At 39.6% G+C, this 24,021-nt stretch overlaps 1 protein-coding gene and 1 long non-coding RNA gene across 2 annotated transcripts in view; one reads left to right on the top strand and one right to left on the bottom strand.

Moving 5' to 3' along the window:
- Positions 1 to 3,066: 3,066 nt before the first annotated feature.
- The window catches only part of ntf3 (neurotrophin 3), a 40,321-nt gene continuing 19,366 nt past the window's right edge, over positions 3,067 to 24,021 (bottom strand). Inside the window, exon 2 of the mRNA XM_044344058.1 lies at positions 3,067 to 4,201. Coding sequence (XP_044199993.1) covers positions 3,320 to 4,201 — 882 coding nt within the window. The 3' untranslated portion in view covers positions 3,067 to 3,319. The remainder of the gene's footprint in view (positions 4,202 to 24,021) is intronic.
- Positions 22,191 to 23,224, top strand: LOC122975553. The gene is made up of 2 exons (XR_006400701.1): positions 22,191 to 22,356; positions 22,630 to 23,224. It is a non-coding gene; the product is annotated as an uncharacterized LOC122975553 (long non-coding RNA).

The following is a 24,021-nucleotide window of genomic DNA, read 5'->3' as shown; positions in this document are numbered from 1 at the left end:
CTTAAAAGTGTTAATTATTGCTTTGAGTGATACTCAAGATGACTCATACCTCATGGTAACCCAGAACATGTGTTGCTGTGACACTAGCATTCATCCGTTATGTATCACTCTTAAACTGGAAGCTTCTCCATGGTGTCCTCTGACTTACTTTTACTCTTAACACACACATCTCTGCTTGAATGTAACCTCCGAGGAATTTGACGTATTCATATCTTTCAATCAGGTTGCCTCTGGTCTGTCTCTGTCTCATTGTGCATGGGATTTGCTTAATTTGATTTTTCTGTTTCTGTTGTGTTTCTGCCCTGTGATGTGTCTCTCTACATTTATGTCATCCTGTAGCTGATCTCCTGCTCTCCATCCTCACTAATGCAATCTCCAAAGGTTGAATTATTTTCACCACAGATATAAGGCCTTTTTAAGACAACTGCAGGTTGTTGGCATGAAATCAAATTTATTTCTACATTTCAAAACACTATTTTTTAGGATGTGTTTTATATTTTGCATGTGTTATTTTTTTCCATGTTTTAGACTTGCTTGGGACTTATTTATGTGTATTACTCTAGCAGTTAAGCAATAAAAAACACTAGTTTACTCTTGAATTTAACCTTAAGTTCAAGCTCATCTGAACCTGCCTTTCTGGGTTTTCCAAACTCTAAATACTGTAACAAATATCAGATGATAAGAGAAGAGTGCCACGGTGATAATCATCACAGAAGTTCGACTTTGAATTCATCTTGCATTAGCACTGCACACAGTGGGAGTCATTGTAAAAGTCCCTCTTGATACTTCCTGTGTCGTTCTGCATTAGTCCTGCAAATAATTGATTTTTGCCATCTATTTAGAACAACATTTTCTGAGTGAGCCATTTTTTAATACGGTTAAACGATGTGAGCCAGCTGAGAGTCTGAGCCTATGTATCTCCACTACACACACACATACACACAAACACCTGCACACAATTCTGTCACTTTTTTATGTTTTACTCTTCTAAGCCTTCTTCTTTCAACCACTGACCTCGTTTGATAAATATTTAGTTCCATCTGAGACCTTTGCTGTCTCTCTGTGCTGTAACTGGGGAGATAACTGAAGTGTAAAACATCTGATCAGATAGCAGAATAAATGACTATTGATTAGACCCCTGATTAATCACCACTGTTACATGTATACTCTCTCTCTGTGGCTGAACTGTGGACTCCCTGGACTTTCCTGAACACAAAACTGGGAAACACCACGGTACAAAATTGTAGGGAACCCTAGAACTTACTCAGTATGCCTGGATACATTTTAAAGATAGGGCTGGCATCAATTAGTTGATTTATTCATTTATTTATACGGTTGTTATTGTCAAAAATCCCATGAAAATACCAAAACCAACCATGCATTAGTCCTTCTCAGTACTTTCCAACTTCCCCAGCCTGTTTGTCACTCTCAACTCTGAGGCCCATACATTTGGCCCTACTGAGGACATAAATCTTTAAAACTGGGCCACAGATATTTATTTTCATTTTTTAAATAAGGATAAACAATTTCCTAAAACAGCTGGGCACTGTATTTATTTTGCAAATATTACTCAAACAGGAGGAAATAGTACATTTGTTAGGGACTAGTTTCAGCAGTGGAATAATATACATTTCCAGCAGCAGAACGGCACATGTGGGATTGACTCAAAATAAACTACAGCGCCCATGTTCATGGTAATGAATGTCACCCAGTACAACGATGTGACTCACTGATGTGTTTTTTTTATAGTAATATAGTAGAAAGGAATAAGAAAGGCTTTGGATACACACACACAATACTTGTTAGCAGGATCCACTCATTGTTGGTTTTGGTCTTTTCATGGGAATTGTTGAGCATAAGTAAAATATAGAATATTACTAGACTTATGCTTTAACTCAAATCATTAAATGGATTTTACTGTTTATATAGGAGTAACTTTGTAAAGAGTTGTATGTTGGTTGTGAAAAAAAAAAACAAAAAAAAAAACATGGCCACATGGCCAGGAACAAAGCTTTTCGTCCAGGTGGCTTTTTGAGGACCCAAGTTTTACACATAAATTCAGCAACAAGGTAGAGTCTGTGTGCCACCAATGCACAGTTAACAGCAGCTGGTCAAAATATACAACAAGCTGCATTAGAAGGTGTTGTGTATGACCACTCATTTTCATGTTGAGTCAGATTTTCTTTGAATGGGACAGTTATTTATTTTGTTTGCAAAACCAAATATATTTTTGACTGTATTATTTCATAAGAACCTAAGTAACTTAATCTTTGACAACAGTTTATTATTACTCAGATTTTGAAATGTATTGGTTAATGAAATGTTTCCAACTATAAGAACTTTTCATTTTTTTTATTAAAAGGAAGAAACAAAAATAGCTCATGATACCAGTTGAGAGTAAAACCCGTGATGAACAGGAACAGTGTGAACAGTTTTTTTCCCCAACACTTCCTTCACAGATTCCACATTTCTGTTTTCATTTTGTCAAAAGTGTCAGAGGAATGAATGGACTTCTGGTGTATTACAACATGACAGTACAGTGGGGTCAAGTGTGAATGCAGTGTAAATGTATATGTTTGGTCAAATCTCAAATCTGTGTTTTGGTCATAGGATGCCTTGTACTTTCTGATATAGTCATCTGTCTCATTAATGCTAAGAATGGCCCCATATTGGTCCACAGGACAGGGCAGGTCCCTGCAGCTCTGTGACTTTTTAGGTTCACCCCCGAAACATTTGCGGCAACTCCTGTCGGTGAGTTACCATGTCCCATCTCTCCTCTGCAGCCACACTGGTCAAGGCACATGTAAAGTCTTACTGTGAAGCACCTTTGCAGCCCAGCTCTGTATTATAGTCTCAAAATGAGTTCATAGCTTGTTTCATTCCTTTTTTATAGACATTTTTTTTCCTTTTGAAGAAGACTTCTTTCAATAAATAACACAAATATATTCATACGTCATATATAGATAGATAAACATGTATAAACTACATGCATTTCATATAACTTAAATAATTTATATGTACAGTTCCCCCTCACACACTCCCTCCCTCCCTCCCTCCCTCCCCGCCCTGACTCAGATGAGTTCATCCAAAACAGCGATGCTGCACCGGCTTGTGGATTTGCAGCACAACAATGTGAAATATCATTTAAATGGACCCAAGTTTTCTTCAGTAGAAGTATCATTTTATAGCACAATATTGCTCCTCACCACCATGACACATAATCCTGTGGAACCACTGTGAACGGGACATAAAATCCCATACAGGAAGTAGAATTCCAATCAGGTAGTAGAAGTCCCCAACAGGGCTTGTATTATTGTGTTTACGTCCTATGACGTTTCCTAGACAATGCACAGACGCAGGAAGTGTCTATGCGTATCCACCTCCAGCCCACTGAATTGCGAACCTGTGTCAGCGCTCGAACGTACGTCTGCGTCGTCTTACACTGCGAGTTCCAGTTCTTGTCATCAATGCCCCTGCAGCCACCCTTGAAGGGCCTGGGGGACCGACAGCGTGTCTCATAAAAGTACTGTTTGATGTCCTGTGTGGCACTGGTTTTAATTTTGGCCAGAACAGTGACAGAGTCCCCTCTGGTGTCCACCGCTTGGGTTTTCTCCGTCACCCACTGGCTCTCGCTGTCACACACAGAATATTCCCCACGATAGCTCTTGTGCTCAGCATAGCGCTTCTTCCTTGTCTTGTTTCCCGCCGCACCACCATCTGGTCCGCCACTCACGAAATCGTCCGCGAGGTACAGAGGTGGCGGCTGCAGTGGTGGCCGGTCACTCAGCAGCACTCGAGGTGAATTATACCGCTTGTGCTGCCTGAGTAGGTCTGAGTTCAACAGCATCACCTGCTGGTCAACCACACCGTCACTGCTTTCACCACTGCGACTCCCTGGCCCCCACTGCTCCACATCGCCCTGCTCCTCTAAAGGAAAGTTTGCACTAAGGAGAGGAGGCAGTGTGTCCTGGAGCTCAGTGTCCCTGCTTTTCCCCTGTTGGCTCTGGTTCCCCCTGATCTTTCCCCTCGTGAGGTCAGCCTGAAGCAGCTGGATGATAAGAGAGTTTAAGGGGTCTGGACTTGGCTGCTGCTGCTGTTGCCCCTGGTGACTGCTGTCCATGTTGGTTGCCTGGATACCATAGAGGTACACGAGGACCATCACATACAGCAGGATGGACATCACTAGATTCACCTGTAAGATCTGAAAAGACAGAAAGAGAGAAACTTTGAAGGGTTTTGTTACCTTCTGGTAAAACTCATTTTCCTTCTTTATTGACAATTAACACAAACACGAGTTCTCATAGAGCCTCAACTGACTAAAGTTGTCAAAGTCTTTGTGGCTTTGAGGGAACCTGTGGCTTGAACTCTGTTACTAGAAAGGAGATAACAGCAGCAATGTGTTTGTGTCTTGGTATGAATACACGTTATGGGAACTAAATAGCTGCTTTATGTACAACATGTGGCTGTAAGTCACCCATAATTCTGTTTAGAGTAATACATGCTTGGCACGAGCATTTAAAATGTGCAGAATGTTGCCTTAAGGTGTCTCCGGTTAATTATTCAGTCTACACATAACCCACTGAACTTCAAAATTACATTTGCTAGTAATTTCACAGTAATTATATAGCAATGTGAAGATGTAGTTTGTTTGGTAAAGAGGAAGTTTTGTTTACAACGCCAGTTTGATCCCCACACCAGCAGGATGATTCTGAGAGATAATGCCCTGCTTCATATTGAACTGTAGAGACACCCTGAAAGTTCACATTGTTCCACTTTACAGTTTTTTTTATATTTAATGATAGTTAAGGTTTTCAATTAGACAGAGAGCTTGTCTACATGAAACTACTGGAATCTGCATTTTAGCCATTTGGGCCATTCAGTAACACCACCACTGCTGCTGTGCTGCTGTTTTTGTGTTTTCGCATGCAGCTGAAGCAGGAGCCAAAAAACCAACTAACCAAGTCAGGCTCTGCCTGAAGCACAGCATCGTTTTTTTTTTTTTACTACAGTATGACATATTTTGGCTTCTGTTCTGTTCTGTTCTGAGCTCAAGTGCCAAGTATGGTGACCTTTGCTCTTAAGTTTTCTCAGGCACACCCGCTTATCTGCTCAAACCTTTCTGGCTATCATTTTGTTTTGCTGTTTGAGCTTTTAGGGAAAATCCCTCCAAGACAAGTTTCAAAACCCAGCAGGGATCAGTAGCAGATCTTCAGTTCCCACACTTTGGTGTAACATCATGTCAGAGCATTTTCCTAGAGCTGCTGTTTTCGTTGCCACATGCTTCTTCCCAGTCAGCACGGGTTAGGATGTGCTGGCACTGTGAGCCTCAGGGAAGTGTTATTGCCACTTCCTGCTTCTCAGAAAAGCTGTTTTGTTCTATCTTTTTTTTTTCAAATTGAATTTCCTTAAGGAGTGTTGACTGACTAACCCTCATTCATAAAGTTCCAGATATGAGCATCCTCCAACTGCAGCCACTGTCTCCTACTGTTAACAACTGAACAGATGATGGGAAACTTGTTGAGAAGAGAGTTTTTTTCATTCATTCCCCCTGATCAGCCTTTCAGTCAGCCTGGAGATTTCTTCCACCTTTTAAACAGGCAGAGATGATGAAATAGAAGGGAAAGGACATTAAACAAGTTTCTCATGCCTTATAAGAAACATGTATTTACTTTGGTGGTTGTGGTTTATGTGAACCATTTGATACCCTTGTCATCTTGAACTGAAGTGCACTTGCCCACATGACCCAAACTTTGTCCCCGGCAACATAGAATAACAACTTGTACATAACTTGTTTTTCTCAACGTCTCTGCTGCACTTTTATTAGCAAAGATGCTTCATCCCCTCTGAGAAAAGTTTGGAATCCTCCTCAGCTGTCAGTTGCTCAAAGACAGAATTATTTGGTTTCAACAGTGAAAACACAACGGTGTAACTTTTCTTTTGATTTTTTTCAGCTATTTTACACTCCTCAAATTGACCTGTAAAAGAGTCAAAACGACAAAGTCAAAACGGCTTTGACAGCACCATAGAGTGTTGAGTAAGCACAGGGTTTTCCCACAGCTGTTATGAGCAGAAGTGGGCCACCTCCGCTAAATCAATGACCCCTCCCCTCCCCCTCAAATGAATGCACTTTAATGAATTAAAACCTTAGCCTTCACAGCAAAGGCCACGTGAGACTGTTGTTTAGACCATTATCTAGTAACAAAATTGATCTCAAAAGATTAGATTTCAATCACCTTCACTTTGTCAGTTTCCGGAGAGAAATCCTGAACAGCAGGGGTGGGATTCATTGATTGGGGCTGAATGCTTGTGGTGTGGAAAACTGAATTTTAAACACTATTAAAGGACTGTGGACAACTTGTAAATTTGTCTGAGTGAATATGAAATCTGTAAGTAAAAAAGCATCCATGCATAGTCAAATTTCTCTGCAGTAATGTGAGTTTAAATGACATCCCTGTTACCAATATGTGCACATTTTTATAGAAAGTGTAGGACTTTTAATCCTTGCTTGCAGTACCTTGCGGTCTTTGTCGATAAACATCAGTATTCTGATGAACAATAATATTCTTAACTACTTCTTTTTTTTATGTATACAATCAGCGACAAAGCCAACATGCTTTTTCTTCTGTGTCTTCCAGTGAAATTATAGTCTTCTCACAGATAAGCAAGTGGTGATGTGTATTTTATGCTCCAGAGAAGTCGTTGCATTGTGTTGAAATTCAGTGCACATATGCATGCTCAGTAAACCTTCCCTGGTTAAGTAAAGGTTCAAATGTCTTTTTGGAGAGAGGAAGGAAGCAGAGGTGAAGGGCGATGACAGACGGCTGCAGAACGGAAAGAGGTGATTTGTTCCCATCAGAGGTGTTATGGCTGATTGATACAGCTTTTGGATGGAGGCAGGGAAGGGAGGGGCATATGTTCTGCAGCAATGTCACCTTACAATCACTGGCTCAGAAAAGGCACACACACACACACACACACACACACACACAGCTTTGTTATCCCTAAATCATAACAACTCTCTCTGTGTGTCAGCTCAATGAGAACTAACTATATTGGAAACGCTGCAAAATGACAAACAGACACTAAGTCATGTGCACATGCACAAACACACCACACATTCGTACTTCTACACTTGTGAGGACCCTAACTGGTGTAACACTTTCCCCAGCCCATAACTCTAAATTTATTATCAACCCTAAAACCAAGTCTTAACCCTAAAACAGACCTTTGAAGTGAGGATCAGACAAAATGTCTTCACTTTCCAAAAATGTTCTCATTTCATGGTCAAAAACTAAACTGTGGACCTCACAAAGATAGATATACAAGAGCATACACACACACAAAAAGTGCATTTTTTTTAGTTGTCATGTAGGACTCAAAAACCAGGAGCCTGTTACACCTAATCTGCAACGTGCAAGATGCAATTTTCAATATGGAATAATTTCCTCTTACTTATTTTGACAAATTCCACGAATCAAAACAAACTCCACACTTGTGACCCACACATGAGCCCGCGTGAGCCCTGTAGAACTCACAAATTTATCTGAAATGTGTGAGCGAAAAACACTTATGGTCATTTAATGTGACACTGCCACCGTTTGCATGCATGCAAATCACTTTTGTGAAACGGGCCCCCGGGACTCACGGATTGAGCAAATGCGTGATTAATTTCCGATTAGTGATTTATTAATTAAAGCATAGATTGACAATGAAGTTGCACACAAAATTGCACAGCCTACACTACGATATTGGCAATGGCAGCTGCTTGTAAGCAATCAAATATATTTTGTCTGGACAGCAATTTTCTGAGACATGAATTTAACAACAACAACAATAATAATAATACAGCCTCTGTCCTTAAAAGCAGATCTGGGTGCTGTAAAGTTTATTAATATTCAGGATGCTCTATGTTTGTCTCTTGCCACTCTGCTCCTCACCCTAAATTCACCTCCTGACCCATTAAACTGTCTGCTGCTTCTAAAGAGAACAAAACAATACAAGAATAGTGACAAGGGCAATGTAAGTCCTTCTCCCTCTAAATGAAAAGACTGAAAATCCATGAAATGTTGACAATGTGACATGAACCACTTGATGTGACATTGAAATGACCTTTCAACTCAACTTATTTGTCTCTGCTCTGGTTATTAAATCCAAATGTATGAATAAGGATCTTTTTTATAAGTGAGGCGCCTGGCCTGTGAAACTGCATTTAGTCAGACAAATTAATTTTCCCTCCTGCTGCCATAATCACCACAATAGAAGCCCTCAGTGTTGTTTATGGCACTGACATTCAGGCTTGCGGAGGCTAACAAGGCTCGGTGGGTGAGCGATAACTTGCTCGGTGGGCAGAGTCATAATGAGGCTGTGTGTACGTGGCTCTGTATTGTAAGAACAAATGCCTGCACAAAGATAGGAACATGAGGACCTCCCCAGTGAGGACACTTTGCCCGTCCTCACCTCTACAAAGAGTTATTTTAGGGACCAGCACTTTAGGTTTAGGCCAATGATTAGCTGTTGGTAACGCTAAGGTTTAAGGTCACAGAATTGATTTAAAAAGGTCAAAACTCCAGCAATACTCGTAGTATATAGAACAACTTTATTGTTAGACCACCATGTTTCGGTTTGTGGCCTTCATCAGGGTCATCTCTGATGAAGGGAAGCATTCTAAAGTTGTTATAGGTTGTTCGATATACTACAAGTGTTGCTGGACTTTTGACCTCTTTGGATGTTTTTCCCCTGCTTCATGCACCTTGCCAAAAACCCCTACTCTGCTTCCACAGAATTTATTTAGTCATTGAAAGTCATTATGTATATGAGAGAGAGAGAGAGAGAGAGAGAAAGAAAAAAAGAACAAAGCTGACAGATGTTAATGCTCCGGAAAAATAAAATATATAGATGTTCAGCCACAGATTGTCAGGATATTATGAGTCCACCTGTTTCAAAGGCGTCAAGGTTACGGACGCTCTGTTCATATTCTGTTTGAATGTGTGACTGCAGGACTGATAATGAATGACAAACTGTCTGTTTGCACGTTTCCACATCTTTCAGTCTGCCTTTGTGTTCCATTTACACTGAAAATGTTTTATTTTTCCTTTAGATAATCCCATGATTTGGGATGTGAAACTCTCTTCCCCGGGGGGCTGTATTAATACTTTTTGAAAACTTTCAAAACCTACAATCAGACAAGCACACACACTGCACGTGGCACTCAGCCAGGTGTGTGGCAGTAAGACAGTATGTAGGATTTCAACTTCTCTCTCTAACTCTCTTTGACATTTAGACTTCATGCATCTTGGGTGGAAGTATAAATGCATCCAAATAGCATTCAAGATGGATTAAAACTCACTTACTCAAACCACCTCTGGAGGTCTCTGTGTAAACTTCACTCCGTGTGTTTGTGTTACTTTATGCACCAAGTTATTCTTCTTCTGGCATTTTTAGCAGCTCCCAAACAGTTTCAGGTGCATTACCACCACTATGTGAGCTGAAGAAAACCTTATACTGTATGTGGCTAAGTGTACATGAAGGTATATTAAACTGCATCTAGATTTAATCAAGATATGAGACACTTGAAATGAAAAGTGTACACGAGGGAATTTTTAAATTATTCACACAACTACATCTGTAAATTTTTGTGTGTGTAACCAATGTGTAACGAAGTGCAGCACCATGAATGTCTTTGAGGAAAGACTGTCCTGTCCCCATTTGTACGATCCATCATGTCTCGTCCCTTTCTTTGACAGCAGGTTTTCTTCTCCGCAAGTACGGTGTCACAAACTGTACTTTTCACGTTTCCTGGAAGTGCTGGAAGCAGCATTGCGACTAACTTGAGGTCTGAGTAAGTTCAACATTTTCCGGTGGATTTTAAGTGTTCCATTTGCCAAAAAGGTCAGAGCATTTTCTCAACCCACTGAGGAGCATGTAATCATTTAGCTGCAGTAATCGTAAAAACACTGCTTTCACTGAATCTGACTTGGAGCAAGTTGCTCACCTCTAAAAGCCTTTACACCCCAGGGACATCTGAGAGGACAACTTCATGCAAATTTGTATCACTGCCGGTATGAATAGTTTTAATGCAACATATTCGCGGGCAAGTATTTCGCATTTTCGTATCGTTTGTTAGTCACGTCCCCAGTGTGTAAAGCCCTTAAGAGTCAGTGCACTGTGCATACTGTAAATTACTACAAAAGAGCAGCAGGTTTGAGCAAGAAGAAACATCTGAAGCCTCGGGGAATTGTCAGAGGATTCCTCACATTCATCTACAAGTCATCTGAGATTTTGTCATGTTTTGTTCGGGGGAGGAAATCCATAAACGTTGCTTATTACCAGCCTGTTATTTTTAAGGTCAGATTACCATCAGCACCACTCTCTGAATCCTGCTCTTAAACTGACTTTTTCCCCTCAAAAAAGAAGTCATTCTACATAGCAGTAAGCATGTTTACAAGAAATTCACCATGTGCCTCTGAGCGCTGTGCTTCACACTTAAATGGATAATTGCTCAAGGAAAATATATTTTTCATGTGACATTCAGATGGTGTTGTGGCCTGAAAATAGTCACAGAACTGGGTGAAACTGGAATGCAGGGTTTTGGGGCTTTGTCGCCCCACACCACCACAATGCCCCATGTGATTCCCATTAATTTAACATGAATAGTCTATTGGCTAAATGTTTTGTGGCGTTTTCTGTTGCCAGTGAACCAGATTGATTATTTTAGACAATTAATCTGGGGAAGTTCTCCAGCAAAAAAAAATCTGCCAATAAAACAAGATGAATCTCTCTTTTAAAGTCACTCAGATGCTCACACGCCAACAAACAGGACTTTGTAATGGGTGCTTAATCATTAGCATGATTTTAAAAGAGACCCTGTGATGGGAAGTTTCCCCTCTAGTAAATATGTTCAGTACATGGTCAAAAATACTTAATGAAAACACTGAAGTCTGGCCTTTGCACAACATTTCAGACTTCACTAAACATCTCATAGCTGGACTCGGTCTTGTTTAGCTCCTCTTGATTAAGAAGTGTTAAACCTGTCAAATCCAGCCAGTCTGTGTAATATCTTACCCTTACAGATAAGTAAGGGGAGAAGTCTGCACACAAGTCAAGACACACACAAAAAAAAGGCAAAAGTGTCTCTCTGTATTTAAAGCTGATATTGTACACTACACATGTCTGAGGTTCATAGCTCAGAAATGTTTTGCCACGCTAGTAGCACGGCTCTAACATTCCACTCGCTTTCGCTTTGGTGATCCCCTGACTTCCTTCTCTGGCGCCTCCGGCAGTGCAGTCTTCTAATTTTTATTACTTTGGTTCAGGATCAAGTACCTGCAGACTAATGACATACTAATCAGTCTCAACTGTACTTTGTGTTTTGTGCTAATTATAAAATGGTAGCATGCTAACACACTAAACTAACAACATTCCCATCATCCTCAAACTTATATAGATACCTTAAATAGATACATATGTTAACTGTAAACTAACTGAACTCTGAATATACATCTGTACAATGATAGTAATATACTGTAATATGGAATGTATATTAGTGCAAGTCAAGCAGATATTGTGAAAAGCTGTACAGTAAGGTGCAGAATTGTCATTGGATATTAAACAGAATTAACTACATTGACAGGATTGGGAAGTTTAATAATGGTGAGCACAGTAAATACCAGTATCTGCTTCACGTCATTATGTTAGGATTGTCATTATGAGCATGTTGGCATGCTAATGTTAGCATTTATCTCAAAGCATAATTTCAACACGGTGTAAATGTGCATTGTTATTTCTCTTTCAGTGATAAGGTGCCTGGGTATAAAACTTTAAAACCTTTAAGAGCAGGCTTATTTTATGTTTTGTGTTTTCTGCAGTGCTCAGGTGAACTTTCAATCTGTAGAGCAAGACAGAGTGCATTTGTAGACAGTGCAGCTCAGACAAGCATCAACCAGTTGGAGAATGGTGGCCGAATAGTAAGTAGGCTGAATAACTGTATGATTTAAGTCAACAAAGGAATTAAATATTATACATCTACTGTATGGTTAATCCCTTATTCTACCTATCTACAGTATAATCATTGCATTGTACCTGGAAGTTCCATAAACTTGCTGAAAGACATAAAAAGAAGGAGAAAAAAAAGCAGACAGTTCAAAAGAAACCTAGAGGACAATCGATATAGATGTGACATCATGGAAAAGGACAATATACAGAAAAACTACAAGATTGCATTCTGTCAGCTAAATCTCAGAAGCCTCATCTCCCATGAATTCAACAACAAGGATGGTTTCAATACATGTTACCATACAACAATATTAAAGACATGCAATATTGATATTATGTCAGCCATCCTGCAAAGGAAACTTGGAAGTATTTCAGCCACTTGTAATCTGCTATAACGTTCTCTCAGTCACTACCCAGAGCTTATGACCTCAGGTGAGGGTCTGAACAGTAAATTGAAAGACTCCTCTTCAAGTGTTCAGTAAGTATGAGTCTCAGTAAGGCTGCTGTGGACACTGCATCAATCCACCTGACAATATCTGCCTCGCCCTCACTCATGAACCTGAGATACTTGAACTGCTTTACCAAAGGCAGCATCCTCAAACTGGATACTGTCTGCTCCTCGGCTGCAACTGTAGATTTTGTCCACAGATGTTGTCCTCTAAATGACATCCTTTGTAAAGAACAATTCTTCATGTTTTCTGCAAGTCACACAAGTGTTCAGACCCTCATGCGGTAAATACTTAACGTCAGCGGATAGTTTGTCACATTGACTCATGCTGTGACACACAAATGAGCCATCATATGACTAAGGATGAAGTGTTTTTTTGTTTTTTGTTTTTTTACCATCATCTACTATCACTGACACGCAAGGGCATGATGAGGCAGTTCTTTAAGTGTCATCTCCAACATTACCACATTATACTGTACATTTCCCTTTTAATTCAAATGTCAAAATCATTTTGGTTAATCTTTTCACCCCAGGCAGTGGTGGAGGAGTGAGAAGAGGTGGTGGTTGTTGGGACAAAAGGGAGGAGTGAAGGTAAGGACGCAAGGAGGGTAGGACAAGATAACGAGGGTAAACACGAGAGCGTTTCATTATTAGGGACAATTAACATAAATTACTGTGTCACTTTGGGGGAAATGTACCCTGTAATCTAGTTGGATGGCTGGTTTGTGATTGAGCATGTGATTATTTAATGCTTTTCACCCACTAAGAAAAGTTGACACCCTGCATGTGCACATTTTTGCAGAGTTTCACTTGCAATTACACCACTTAGGCCGGTGACATATAACATATGATTTAGCACCATGATTCTACTCTCTAAGTATTTTATGCTTTTAGTGATCAAGAGTGCAGAGAAGAGAAAAAACAGAACACAAAGCTTTCATAGCTGAAAGGTAAGTCCACTAACAGATTCCTCTACGTCACTTCAAATCAGATTATCATCATAAAAAATGTGTATAATGCACACTACATTCATTTCACACACAAACAGGGCTAGTTGGTTTATGATTCTGCCATATAGACAAAAGGCTGCTGATGTGACAGACGAAGAATATATCCAGCACTTGGATGCACAAGTACACTGGAAAGTGTTTGGAATGTACAGCAAGTTCTTTAAGATCGCTTGTTAATTGTGAGGTGATACATTTACTGCACTGCATGCTGACAGGAGAACTCTTAATTTAAGCACTATATTTTTGTCCTCATGTACTGATGTCCTGGCTTACACAGGGCTTTCTACTACTGCCATCCGGTGTCCCAGAATGCACAGGGAAGCACAGTCTCAAAAAAGGGGCCCTTCAAGCTCCTGAGACTGTAAACTCCTGTAGTTACTATACTACACTGAGCACTAAATGCATTAAGGCTGCAGATCTATGCTCTATGTATTTGTGATGATATCTGCATACAAAAATGAACTACTTACTGTATTCAGTACTGTATGTTATATATAACAAAAATATTATGTTTTTGTAATAAAATAAGAGGATGACAATGAGTGAACATTAATAGTGAGTAATAACAAAGGAAAGACTTACAATCAGTTACAATCAGTAGTAATGTAACTGTCCTCTGTGCATTTTAGGATGAGAACTTCTAAAAATCTGGTTTGGAAAAATGAGGTGAGTCTCACAGTGAAACCCCTTCTGACAAGGTTATAACCTGAGAATGAATCTAAATCTGTGGTATCACTCACTTTGACAGGCTGATAGGTCTGGTTTCTTTTTAAATAAATACACTGTCCAGCTTGTCTTTACTGAATCAGCATCATTGTGAAGCTGCTGTCATTGGTTTTTACACATAACTGAATCACGAGTTCGTTTCCAGAGGAAAAACGGTGTGGTCAAACAATGTTACATCATGTTTCTCTCTGTATTGTTCTCCCTGTTTCGTATCTACCTTCTTCATCTTTCTTTGATCAACACAACTGTGTCTCTTCTCTTGTTTCTAAATTTCTAAAAAATAATAAATTAATTATTAATTATATTAATTTAAAAAATCCATATAAGTCCATTTTACAAAGGCCATTATTCAGTAACTTTAATCCCGTCAGCCAGGCAGGACTGCAGTGACCTGCTGCAAAGAAAAAACAAAACTGAACCCAACCCACCATCACAAGACCTGTGTTATATAAAACAGATAAATCAGAAGCTTTTCAGGTCAAATCTAAATGATTACAGAAGACATCTGTGGGGACTTGATGTCCAAATGAAAAGAAAGCCTTGTTGCTGAGGAGAAGTCAAAACATTCAGAGAGAAAATTAGATTTTATTTTTAGGGGAGCAAATGTTTGCAGACAAGTTAGCGTATGTTTCTCTCACCCTTCATATCTTCAGCTTAGCAGGCTAAAGACCCATTAGGTCAGTGTCCAGGTTCCTCTCCCTCCCCCCTCCCTCTATCATGATCCCTTCTTTATCCACTCCTCATCTCGTCCTCCTGTCTGCTCGTATTCATCCTCACTTCACTGCTTTCACCTCATACCTTTCTCTATCCTTCTCTAAAGCCCTATTCACACACAAAAAGAGTATTATGTAATTCATGGAAAAGACTGCCACAGGATGAATACAATTTGGTCAGTTTTTATGTTTGAAAATGTATATCTGTGAGGGAAGGAGGAGAAAAAAAAAGTTGCACAGTAAAACCAAAATATGGCTGAAATTCTGATGATTTTCTGGAATTTGTGAGCATCTACACTATTAATTCACATCATCAAACGTCCCCAAATAATTAATGACATCCAAACAGAGCTTACACACATACAGTGCATGTATGTGCATGTACATATCTAACTTTCTAAACTATCCCTTCATCACTCTGTTTGCCTTTTTCCCTCTCTGTCTCCAGGATACCTCTGTTAATCATTCTTTAGAAAATAGATCTGGGCAATTTGCCAAGATCCTTGTCTCACCTGCTCTCTTCGCCCACTGAAGCTGTTAATCTGGTACAAGCTTATGTTGAAACTTTTAGAGCTGCTGCACACAGAAATGCACAGAAATGCATATGGAAATGTGAGAGGGCAAATAGCTAGACAGTTGTAAGAGCTGCCTTAAAGTTAGATTTGAAAAAGATCAGTTCCTTGCATGCAATCTGTGAGAGCGTCAGGTAGGAGCTGCAGACTCTTGCCCCCCTGAGCTTATAACTCCTGAGGGATTGACTCAGATAATCAGCCTCAGTGCTGCAGCGTCTTAGCGGGGACACAGACGGGTTTCCTCAGCAGTGACGTGCAGTTGCACTGACTGTGTCATTGTAGTGTGATGGAAATATTATGTTTTTATGTGCACATGCAAGTCAAGCAACATGATATCATGCACTTTTTAAAAAAAGTCTGTTCACAGTGATGTAAGATAATCGCCAGGATTACCCAGCAGGCAAGAGGTGCATGTGTCCCCAGGGCCCTAAAACCTGCAGATAAATCTGCAACTTTTGAAAGTCCAGATGTATCCTACAGCAATTTGTGTTTGATTTACATTCTACTCGAGGGTATACACACTGAAAGGGTCAGGATGTGCACGAGGTTCAATGCTGATCATTGTTAGGGGCTGTGCACATTTGAGCTTCAGTATGAATAAAACCTTAATGCTCAAAAGTCATGTGTTTGTCATATGTGAGCATATTTACAGTGGAGGGTGGTTGTCCAGCATCTGTGCACATGCAACAATGTTACTTTTTTCCATGTATATTTTTGGTTGATTTTAACTATTTAAAGTGGATAAATATGCTATTCTTTTCTGTGCTATGGCCAACTACGTTGACCCTGCACTTCTAGCTGAAGTGATGGCATGATGCAGGTGTGTCAGGATATTGAGATAGAACACCATAAATATACACATCTTCATTAATTTTACCACTTTTTTCAATACTTGAATCATATCAGAGTAACACATCCACAAGAACTTAAAGATACCCCCACCAGTGCCAAAAGAGGTGGTGATTCATACCGAGGTGTCAACATGAACCGTCACCTCCATCTACGACCCACCCTCTCCAAAACTTAGATTAAACTTAAAATCAAAGACTGCCCTCCCACAAAAAATGACAGCAACATAAGTCTGTTCAGTAAATTCTCAAAAAATGAGATATGTTTACATTCCAGTGTCAAAGACCTCCAGCTAGAGTCCCCTTTTCCTTTAACCAGGACGTTCTTGTTTTAACCACATGGCACAAAGTAGTTATTTTAACCCAAACAAAGACTTATCTCTGCTTTCTCTTTCCTTATCCTCTTTCTCCATCATCTGCATCAAGATGTTTTACATTGGTTCCCTCCAGAAATGATGGGAAGAAAGTGTGAGTTGTGCAATTAAGATTTAAAGATATGGTTCTTTGAGCATTAAGCCTTGTATTACTGCAACCAGTGCAGTGGCAACATGACAAACTGTAACACCAACATCACTACACTTAATATCCTGAAAAACATGTGAGTAACACAAGAAAGATGCTTCATTTTATCTCTATATTTCATACTTTTGAAATTAAACATTTTACCACAAAACAAAAGTCACTAAAACTCACTCAACTGACTTGTACACAACACACCATTACATGCAAGGAGAGAGTGTATGTGTGTGTATATGCATGTTTTTCTGCCTTCTGTTAATTAAGTGCAATCTTGTTGGGGATTTTTCTGTTTTTGAGCGTGTGTGTGTTCACAAAATTGAGTGATGTGGCCCACCGTGAGGAATGTAAACCCGGTTTCTGTATCAGAGAAGCACAAACAGAGAAAAGGTGTGTGTTTGTGTGTGTGTGTGTGTGTGTGTGTGTGTGTAACCCTTACGTGTGTCTTTATTAGCACGTGCAAGCACCTCATCTGTCTAAATCTAAGCCAAGTGTGTAAATGACCTGTTGTAAAGTTAATCATAGACCAATAAATCAATGAGGTGTGCACACACCTCTCTTTAAGCTTTAAAAACAACTCTCCCCAGTGTGTGTGTGTGTGTGTGTGTGTGTGTGTCTGAGTATGTGCACAAGCTTTCTTTTAGAGTGTTCCTGTGTTTGTTTGTGAGTCTGCATGTGCATGTCAGTGGCTGGCGGATCACAAAGGACACAGACAGTACAGAACTGCAAGCCAAAACAAACAAATATGAAACCGCAACACTGGCCCCATCCCTTCAAGGCAAACACAGACATTTGATACTGCAGTCAAATAAATCACAGACAAAATTATTTGAAAATAAAGATAATCAGAGTTTTCCATGCCAATAGTAAGAACTTACACATGTACAACATGGCACAGTGCCTGAACTTTTACTGTGGTAAGGTGATGCAATTAGCGCTCCTTTATTTTAAATACTTTAAAAAGGCAATGAAATGTGTATTGATTTTGGGAGTAATCCACCAAGTGCTCAGGAAGACTGAAACACTGAAACACTGTGGGCTCCTCAGGGCAGGCTGGTTATAATATGACCCTAATTGGCTCAAATAAATTGGACCCACGCCCCTCCGCTCCATCCTGGTGAGGTCTGGATTTTAAAGGGCATGAAAAGGAAAAGTACTGTTTAACAGCAGTAAGGTGTTAGAGCGAGACAGAACATCTGTCTGATTAACACAAAGTAATAATGCCTGCTTTCTGTCTGGCGGTGAGGCAGCAGAAAGAGAGCCAACTGGCTGAAATATGCCAGGATGGAGGATTAGGAGGGAGAAAAGGAGGCAAAGAAGAATAAGTTAAAGCTGCATTTTAGTGTCTATTAGCACATTGTTTTGGTTCGCCAGCCTACAAACTCCACTCTAATCAACCTCATTTCCAGCATCAGCAGGAAACTGTTAGCACAAAAGCTCTGATAAACCCACTGTAAACTATGTGTTCAACACCATACAACAAACAAATAAAGTTGGTGACTAGCTGGTGAACATCATAGAGCATGTAGCTTTAAAACTGCACACATTTAACAAGGCAGCATGGTGACTTGACTTATATACAGTACCAGTCAAAACAATAGTTACTCATATTTACTTCAGCCATATGATTTTTAAATGTTCAATCACACTAGCACTGAAAATATATCCTGACATAAGGTAATAAGTGACGCATAGACCCTGACTTTGATCAGGACTTTGAGAAGCACAATTTGGCAGCTACACAGTTACAGTTGAAAGTTGAAAATATCTTTCTCAGGAGTGAGGAGAAACCTCATTTAGCTCTATCTAAATGAGGTTTTGGAAAAAGAAATTTAATCTATGCAGACTTCTAGAGTGTTTGCTTCATGCATATCACTTGTTTTTCAAAAGAGATACACATTTATCAAGGTCAAGATTTCCTCTAGATCTCCATGAGCTTAAAGAAGAAGATTTCTGAAACTTCTGAAACAGTTGACTGTTATTGAGGTAGCTGAAAAAGTTTAGGATGCTGTCAATAAGGCGCAGTAATATACTGTATATACCAAATATTGTGGCACAATCAGAGACATGGGAAGAATAAGAGGAAAACAGAAACATGATAAAGAAGGGGAATTTGAGAACAAGAATAACAATAAAGTTGCAGTGAGGCAAAAACTGTAAATTACCAGAGAGATCAGGAGAGGTAGTGGAGAGAAGAGAAATGGAAACATGAAGACGACAGGCAAGCAAAAAGAGGCTAAGGGGGAAATAAAAGTGAGGGGAGATTAAGCTATTTTAAGAAGTTGGGATGAAAACGACAGTGACCAGCAAATCACTGTCTAATCTCTGAACTGATTGTAAATGGGGCGCCAGCCTGGTAATCTACTGGCAGTAATGCTTAATAAGGCAAGCCAACTGCTGTCAAACCCTACAAGGAGGAGAAAATAAACTTGCACATTTGACCCTGTGTTTTATTCTCTCAGACAACAAACTCTTAATGCCCAGATGGGAATAAATGATGAGGCATACTGGTAGAAATTATGAAAGGTCAAATCCATTGATGCTGTCTTTATTTGTTGTCTTACAGTGGCATCACATTTGTATTTATGTTATAATTCTCCACTCTCACAACTTTACTTTCAACTTCCAAGAATTTAAAATAGAAAAACTCCAAACCAAATCATCTTAGACTTTTAGCAGTATTTCAGCAAGCATCCAGAACATAAATGTAGATGTAAGTAGGCATGTGTTGATCATTTATTTCAACCTCTGTGTGCAGGTTTAAGGTATATGTTGTACTGACCCTCGGTCTGAGGGCAAGCGATTAAACTTCTGTTTTGCCTGCCAGGCTAAAAGTATAAGGACGCATGCTGTAAACTAATTAGTGATTTACCGTGGCATGCAGCAGGAGGAGAGCAGTACAGACATGCCCTAACCTCCGGCCCCACCAAGGAACCATCCTCCAAAAATCTGTTAGTTGAGTCATCTCAACCCAATGGCACATATGAGCGAAGCAGAGGACCGTAAATTTAAGCACCGTAGCTAAAAGCCCTGAGATCGCCCAAGTCCCTGCAATAAAAACAAACACTGTACGCTACCTCAGTTTAGCATCTGCACAACGCCTAACTTTTAAATTGCATTTGATGCTTTTCATAGTTTCAGACAAATCTTACAAGTCTGTTTTTACTGTAGGCTTTCAGATAGATACTGTTGGGTCCAAGAGTTCAGCTGTTCTACTGACTCAGTTACACAACAGACACTTTCAGCAAAGTAATCGGATTAGTCAAACAGGTTCCCACTGTGCTGTAATTGAAGCACAGCTATATATGTTTCACTGGTGGCTCTGCCAACTCCTGGAACAAAGTTCGCAGACCATACATGACCCTACATCTTTTTTGTATCAAGTATAAAATGAGAGCAGAGCGTCGCCATAATAAAGTCCTCTCAGGTATAATTGTCATATTAAAGGTTGTAGAGGCTGTGTACTTTACATTCACACTTCCAAATAATGTTAGACTGAAAAAATTACTACAGTAACTATAGTGTGCAGAGCTGGTAAAACACTGGTCCACACAAATGAATCAATAGCCATCTTTCACTAAACTGAGCAAGCAAACAGTCGGAGCAGCACAGCAGAAAAGGCTGCGGAGAATAAATGACAGCACTGTAATCTGAATCACTAGTGATGAAATGTTGATGAAATGTTGATGAAATGCAATTAACTGTTAAAAACTTTATACATTTAATACAAATACAAGTTAGATAAATATGAATTATAAGTAATCATAACTTTTTAGGATGGATCACTGAATACAGTCTGTTTTCCCTTTAAAAAATGTTCCACATCATCTTTCTTAATGTAGATTCTGACCTTAAATATCAAGTGTTTGGTTCCCTAATAAACACTTGACTAAAAGACACTGTTGTTCAGTCTGGACCACCACCAGTGTCTGACCAGTTTCCCTGAAACACTGTAAAGCACACTGGAGTCTAAACTCAGTGGGTGTTTTGACACAAAAATGTAATGTGGCAATAAGGATAAACACCAAGGATTGGTATTTATCAATATTAATGACTTATTTGTCTGTTTAGGTCAAACCCTGATTCAAAATATAGTAGCTCATAAAGATCATCAATAGAACATCTCTGATTCATGTATTAGAAACTTTTTTTTTTCACATCCTGGCTCTGAGCAGAAAGGGGAAAACCTGCTGGTTTGGGAAACGACACTTGCATCAGTTTGACACCACAGCATGGACTGTGTGCGTTGCGGTTACTGTGGAGATCCCAGTGATGATGCAGTCAGGGTGCTTAGTGATGGGGCTTAGCAAGCAGTGTGCCAAACCAGCAAATCCTCCAGAGGGATTTTCACCCGGCAATGTCTGAGCCCTAATACTGTCCAATTGACTCCAGATGTTACGGCACAGAGAGAGAAATTGACAGCTAGCAAGATCCTGTCTGTAGCTCAGTTTCCAGCCAAGAATCTGTTTCAGCAGATTATAATTCATCAGCATAGAAAAAAACAAATAGATTTGCTAGAGGTAGGAATGTATGTGATTGACACTGTGCCACATTTGTTGTATTGTATACGTACATACATGCTTGTAAGCAATGATCTGCTGAATGGCTCCATTTAATTACACAACTATTTACAAGTGGCTTCTGTGGTTGTGAAATGACTGTAAAATGGTTGAAGGCCAGAGTGGTTTTTGTGGCTCCAGACTCATTAAAAGACATAAGACAGGAAATATGGATGCTTGTGCAACATACAAAGCATTGCATAAAATGCAAAACAGTAGTGAACCCTGTGAAAGGCAGAGAGAGGAGGAGACAGGTAGAATAATAGGTACTCTGTAACAAGTTGATTTCAGCTGATCTCTTTTGCTCTTTCAAAGTTCCAACCATCTAGTTTTGGGAGGAAGGAGTGAGGAAAATGAGCAAGAGCCAAAGAGGTTTTTCAGGTTTTCCACTGAGCAAGGAATTCCTAAAAACTATCCTGGAATTCTGAAGTGCTGGATTTTACAAAGGATAACTTGTGGTGCAAGTGAGGATTATGACGGAATTTTAAAAATGAGAATGTGTTTAACCACTTGGTTCACACTAGAAGCCTGAATGAAAAACAACATTCAAGAAGCAGGTAAGGAAATCTTTGAACAAGACAGTTTTTGAGTGTGACATGCTGACCACTTTTGGGTTTTTGCAGTGAAATCTGTCTCAACATAATCTTGCTTAAACATTGTGATTCTTCATTGCTAAGTCTTCCACATTTAAGACATTTTATAATTTATATTTCACACATTTCTGCATTTATTCTCTTCCTGTGAGGCAGACAAGTGAGCATATGTAACACCAGATTTTATATGAGCAAATGGAATGAATTCGCAGCTCTTCCTTTGTTGATCACACTTTATGATTTAGGCTGTTAAAGACCTGTGGCCTTTCCCCCTTGTCTTAATCCACCCCCCAACTCGCTGTCTTTTCACCCCAGGGGTATTAAGGAAAGTGAAGGGAAGGGCAAAATTCCAATCATAACGGTGAATTACCTTCAGCCTGGTGAGTCATCTGCATTCATAGTAATTATTCTTTGAGAAAACTAGTTTGTGCCTGAGTGTGGTTGCAAAACCAACTGTCTTTAGCGTGGTTTGTGTGTTTGCATAAGCATTTAAGAGATGGAAAGTGATGTTAGAGTGTGTGAGGTGATAAAAGCTTTAAGCATGGTGACATCAATGTGTTGTGTGTTTAAGAGAGTCTGGTGTGTGTGTGTGCACAGTACAGGTGTGTATTCTAATACTTAGTATATGTACATACATATGTACATACCTACAGGTACACATTCCTTCACCTGACAGAACAAACAAATGAGGAGAACACACACCTTGCAGCGAGTCTGACTACATCAATCAGGGAGAGAAGACGGAGGGGCTATTCCTGTTGGCTCAACTGAGAAAATGAGACTGCAACACAGAACGCAAAGATTTCACAGGTCACAAGTTAACACCTCCAAAAATGGATGCACATAAACTTCTATCCAATAAGAATATTCAACAATGACCCCCATTTGATCCTTTAATGTTCAGTGTGACTTGGCTTAGAAATGGGCCATTGTATGGACACAGTGGAGCCAGGGAAACCTGTGGCTTGTATGACTTCCTGTCATTGCTGAGCTTAAATGGAGTAAAAGTGAAATTATTGTTCAGTTCTTTATTGTCCTAGTGGACCTTCTGGGAGCTGACAAAAGGTCCTGGCCAGACACTGCTGGTTACTATCTGTCAGCGAGTCCATCTCTTAGCTGAAACCCACAATACAGTACAATATGTCAAATACAAATCGAACATTTTAGAATTGCCAGTAAGATTCTGTTGAATAGTTGCACCTTATAACTTGGGGGAAATATCACAAATTAAAACACTTAAAATCCATATGGCAATTTGTGGTCACTGAAACTGAGATATAAATGGGATATGGGACATGTAAGGGAAATAGACGTTAAGTCTGCTAGAGAGTTAAGGCGGTTTACCAACATTTTGGAGCTTGCTCTTTTGTTCCAATTTGGTTCTTCCTGTGGACAGCGCCGAATTCCAGTACCATCTAGAGCAAAGAAGAGATATAGTGATCCCTTTTGTTGCAATGCCAATTTGTGTTTTAGGTTGACTGATGTATTTTTACATTTATAAAGTACAGTACTTTACTAATTTTGTTTTCCATAAAGTTGGGTGACTGGTGAAAAAGATTTAAAAGAATGTAAAAATCAGGGCAAAAAAGGTGAAGATACCCTAACTTTTAGTCCCAAAAAGTCGTGGTCAAGTGTCTAGTGTCCACCTCTAGTGATAGAGGTCCAACATATCCCATAATGCAACTCAATATTGTAATGTTTCTGTTGTGTAGATATGCACCAAATGAACGACTTTCTGAACAGCATGATTTATTAATCAAGGCTTGTGCACGCAGAGTCATCTCTGTCTCTCTGACTGACTATAATTATATTATGTACCTCAACCAGGTGGTGTAGTTTCACTGTGAACACATAATATTCCTGTGAACATCACATTGCCCTTTTTTTAAGGCAATTACCAATATAATACTCTGACACCGGGCTTACTCTTACATATGAAACAAACACTGCTGTAAATTTCAACAACCTTCTTACTGTATTGAACATCATACTTATCTAGAAATATGGCAAATCTCTCTTAACAGTACCTCTAAGCACTTCGCCTT

Source organism: Thunnus albacares, chromosome 23 (genome assembly GCF_914725855.1).
Source record: "Thunnus albacares chromosome 23, fThuAlb1.1, whole genome shotgun sequence".
Classification (NCBI taxonomy): Eukaryota; Metazoa; Chordata; class Actinopteri; order Scombriformes; family Scombridae; genus Thunnus; species Thunnus albacares.
The sequence above is the reverse complement of the archived record's forward strand: the minus strand, read 5'-3'. Positions and strand labels throughout refer to the sequence as shown.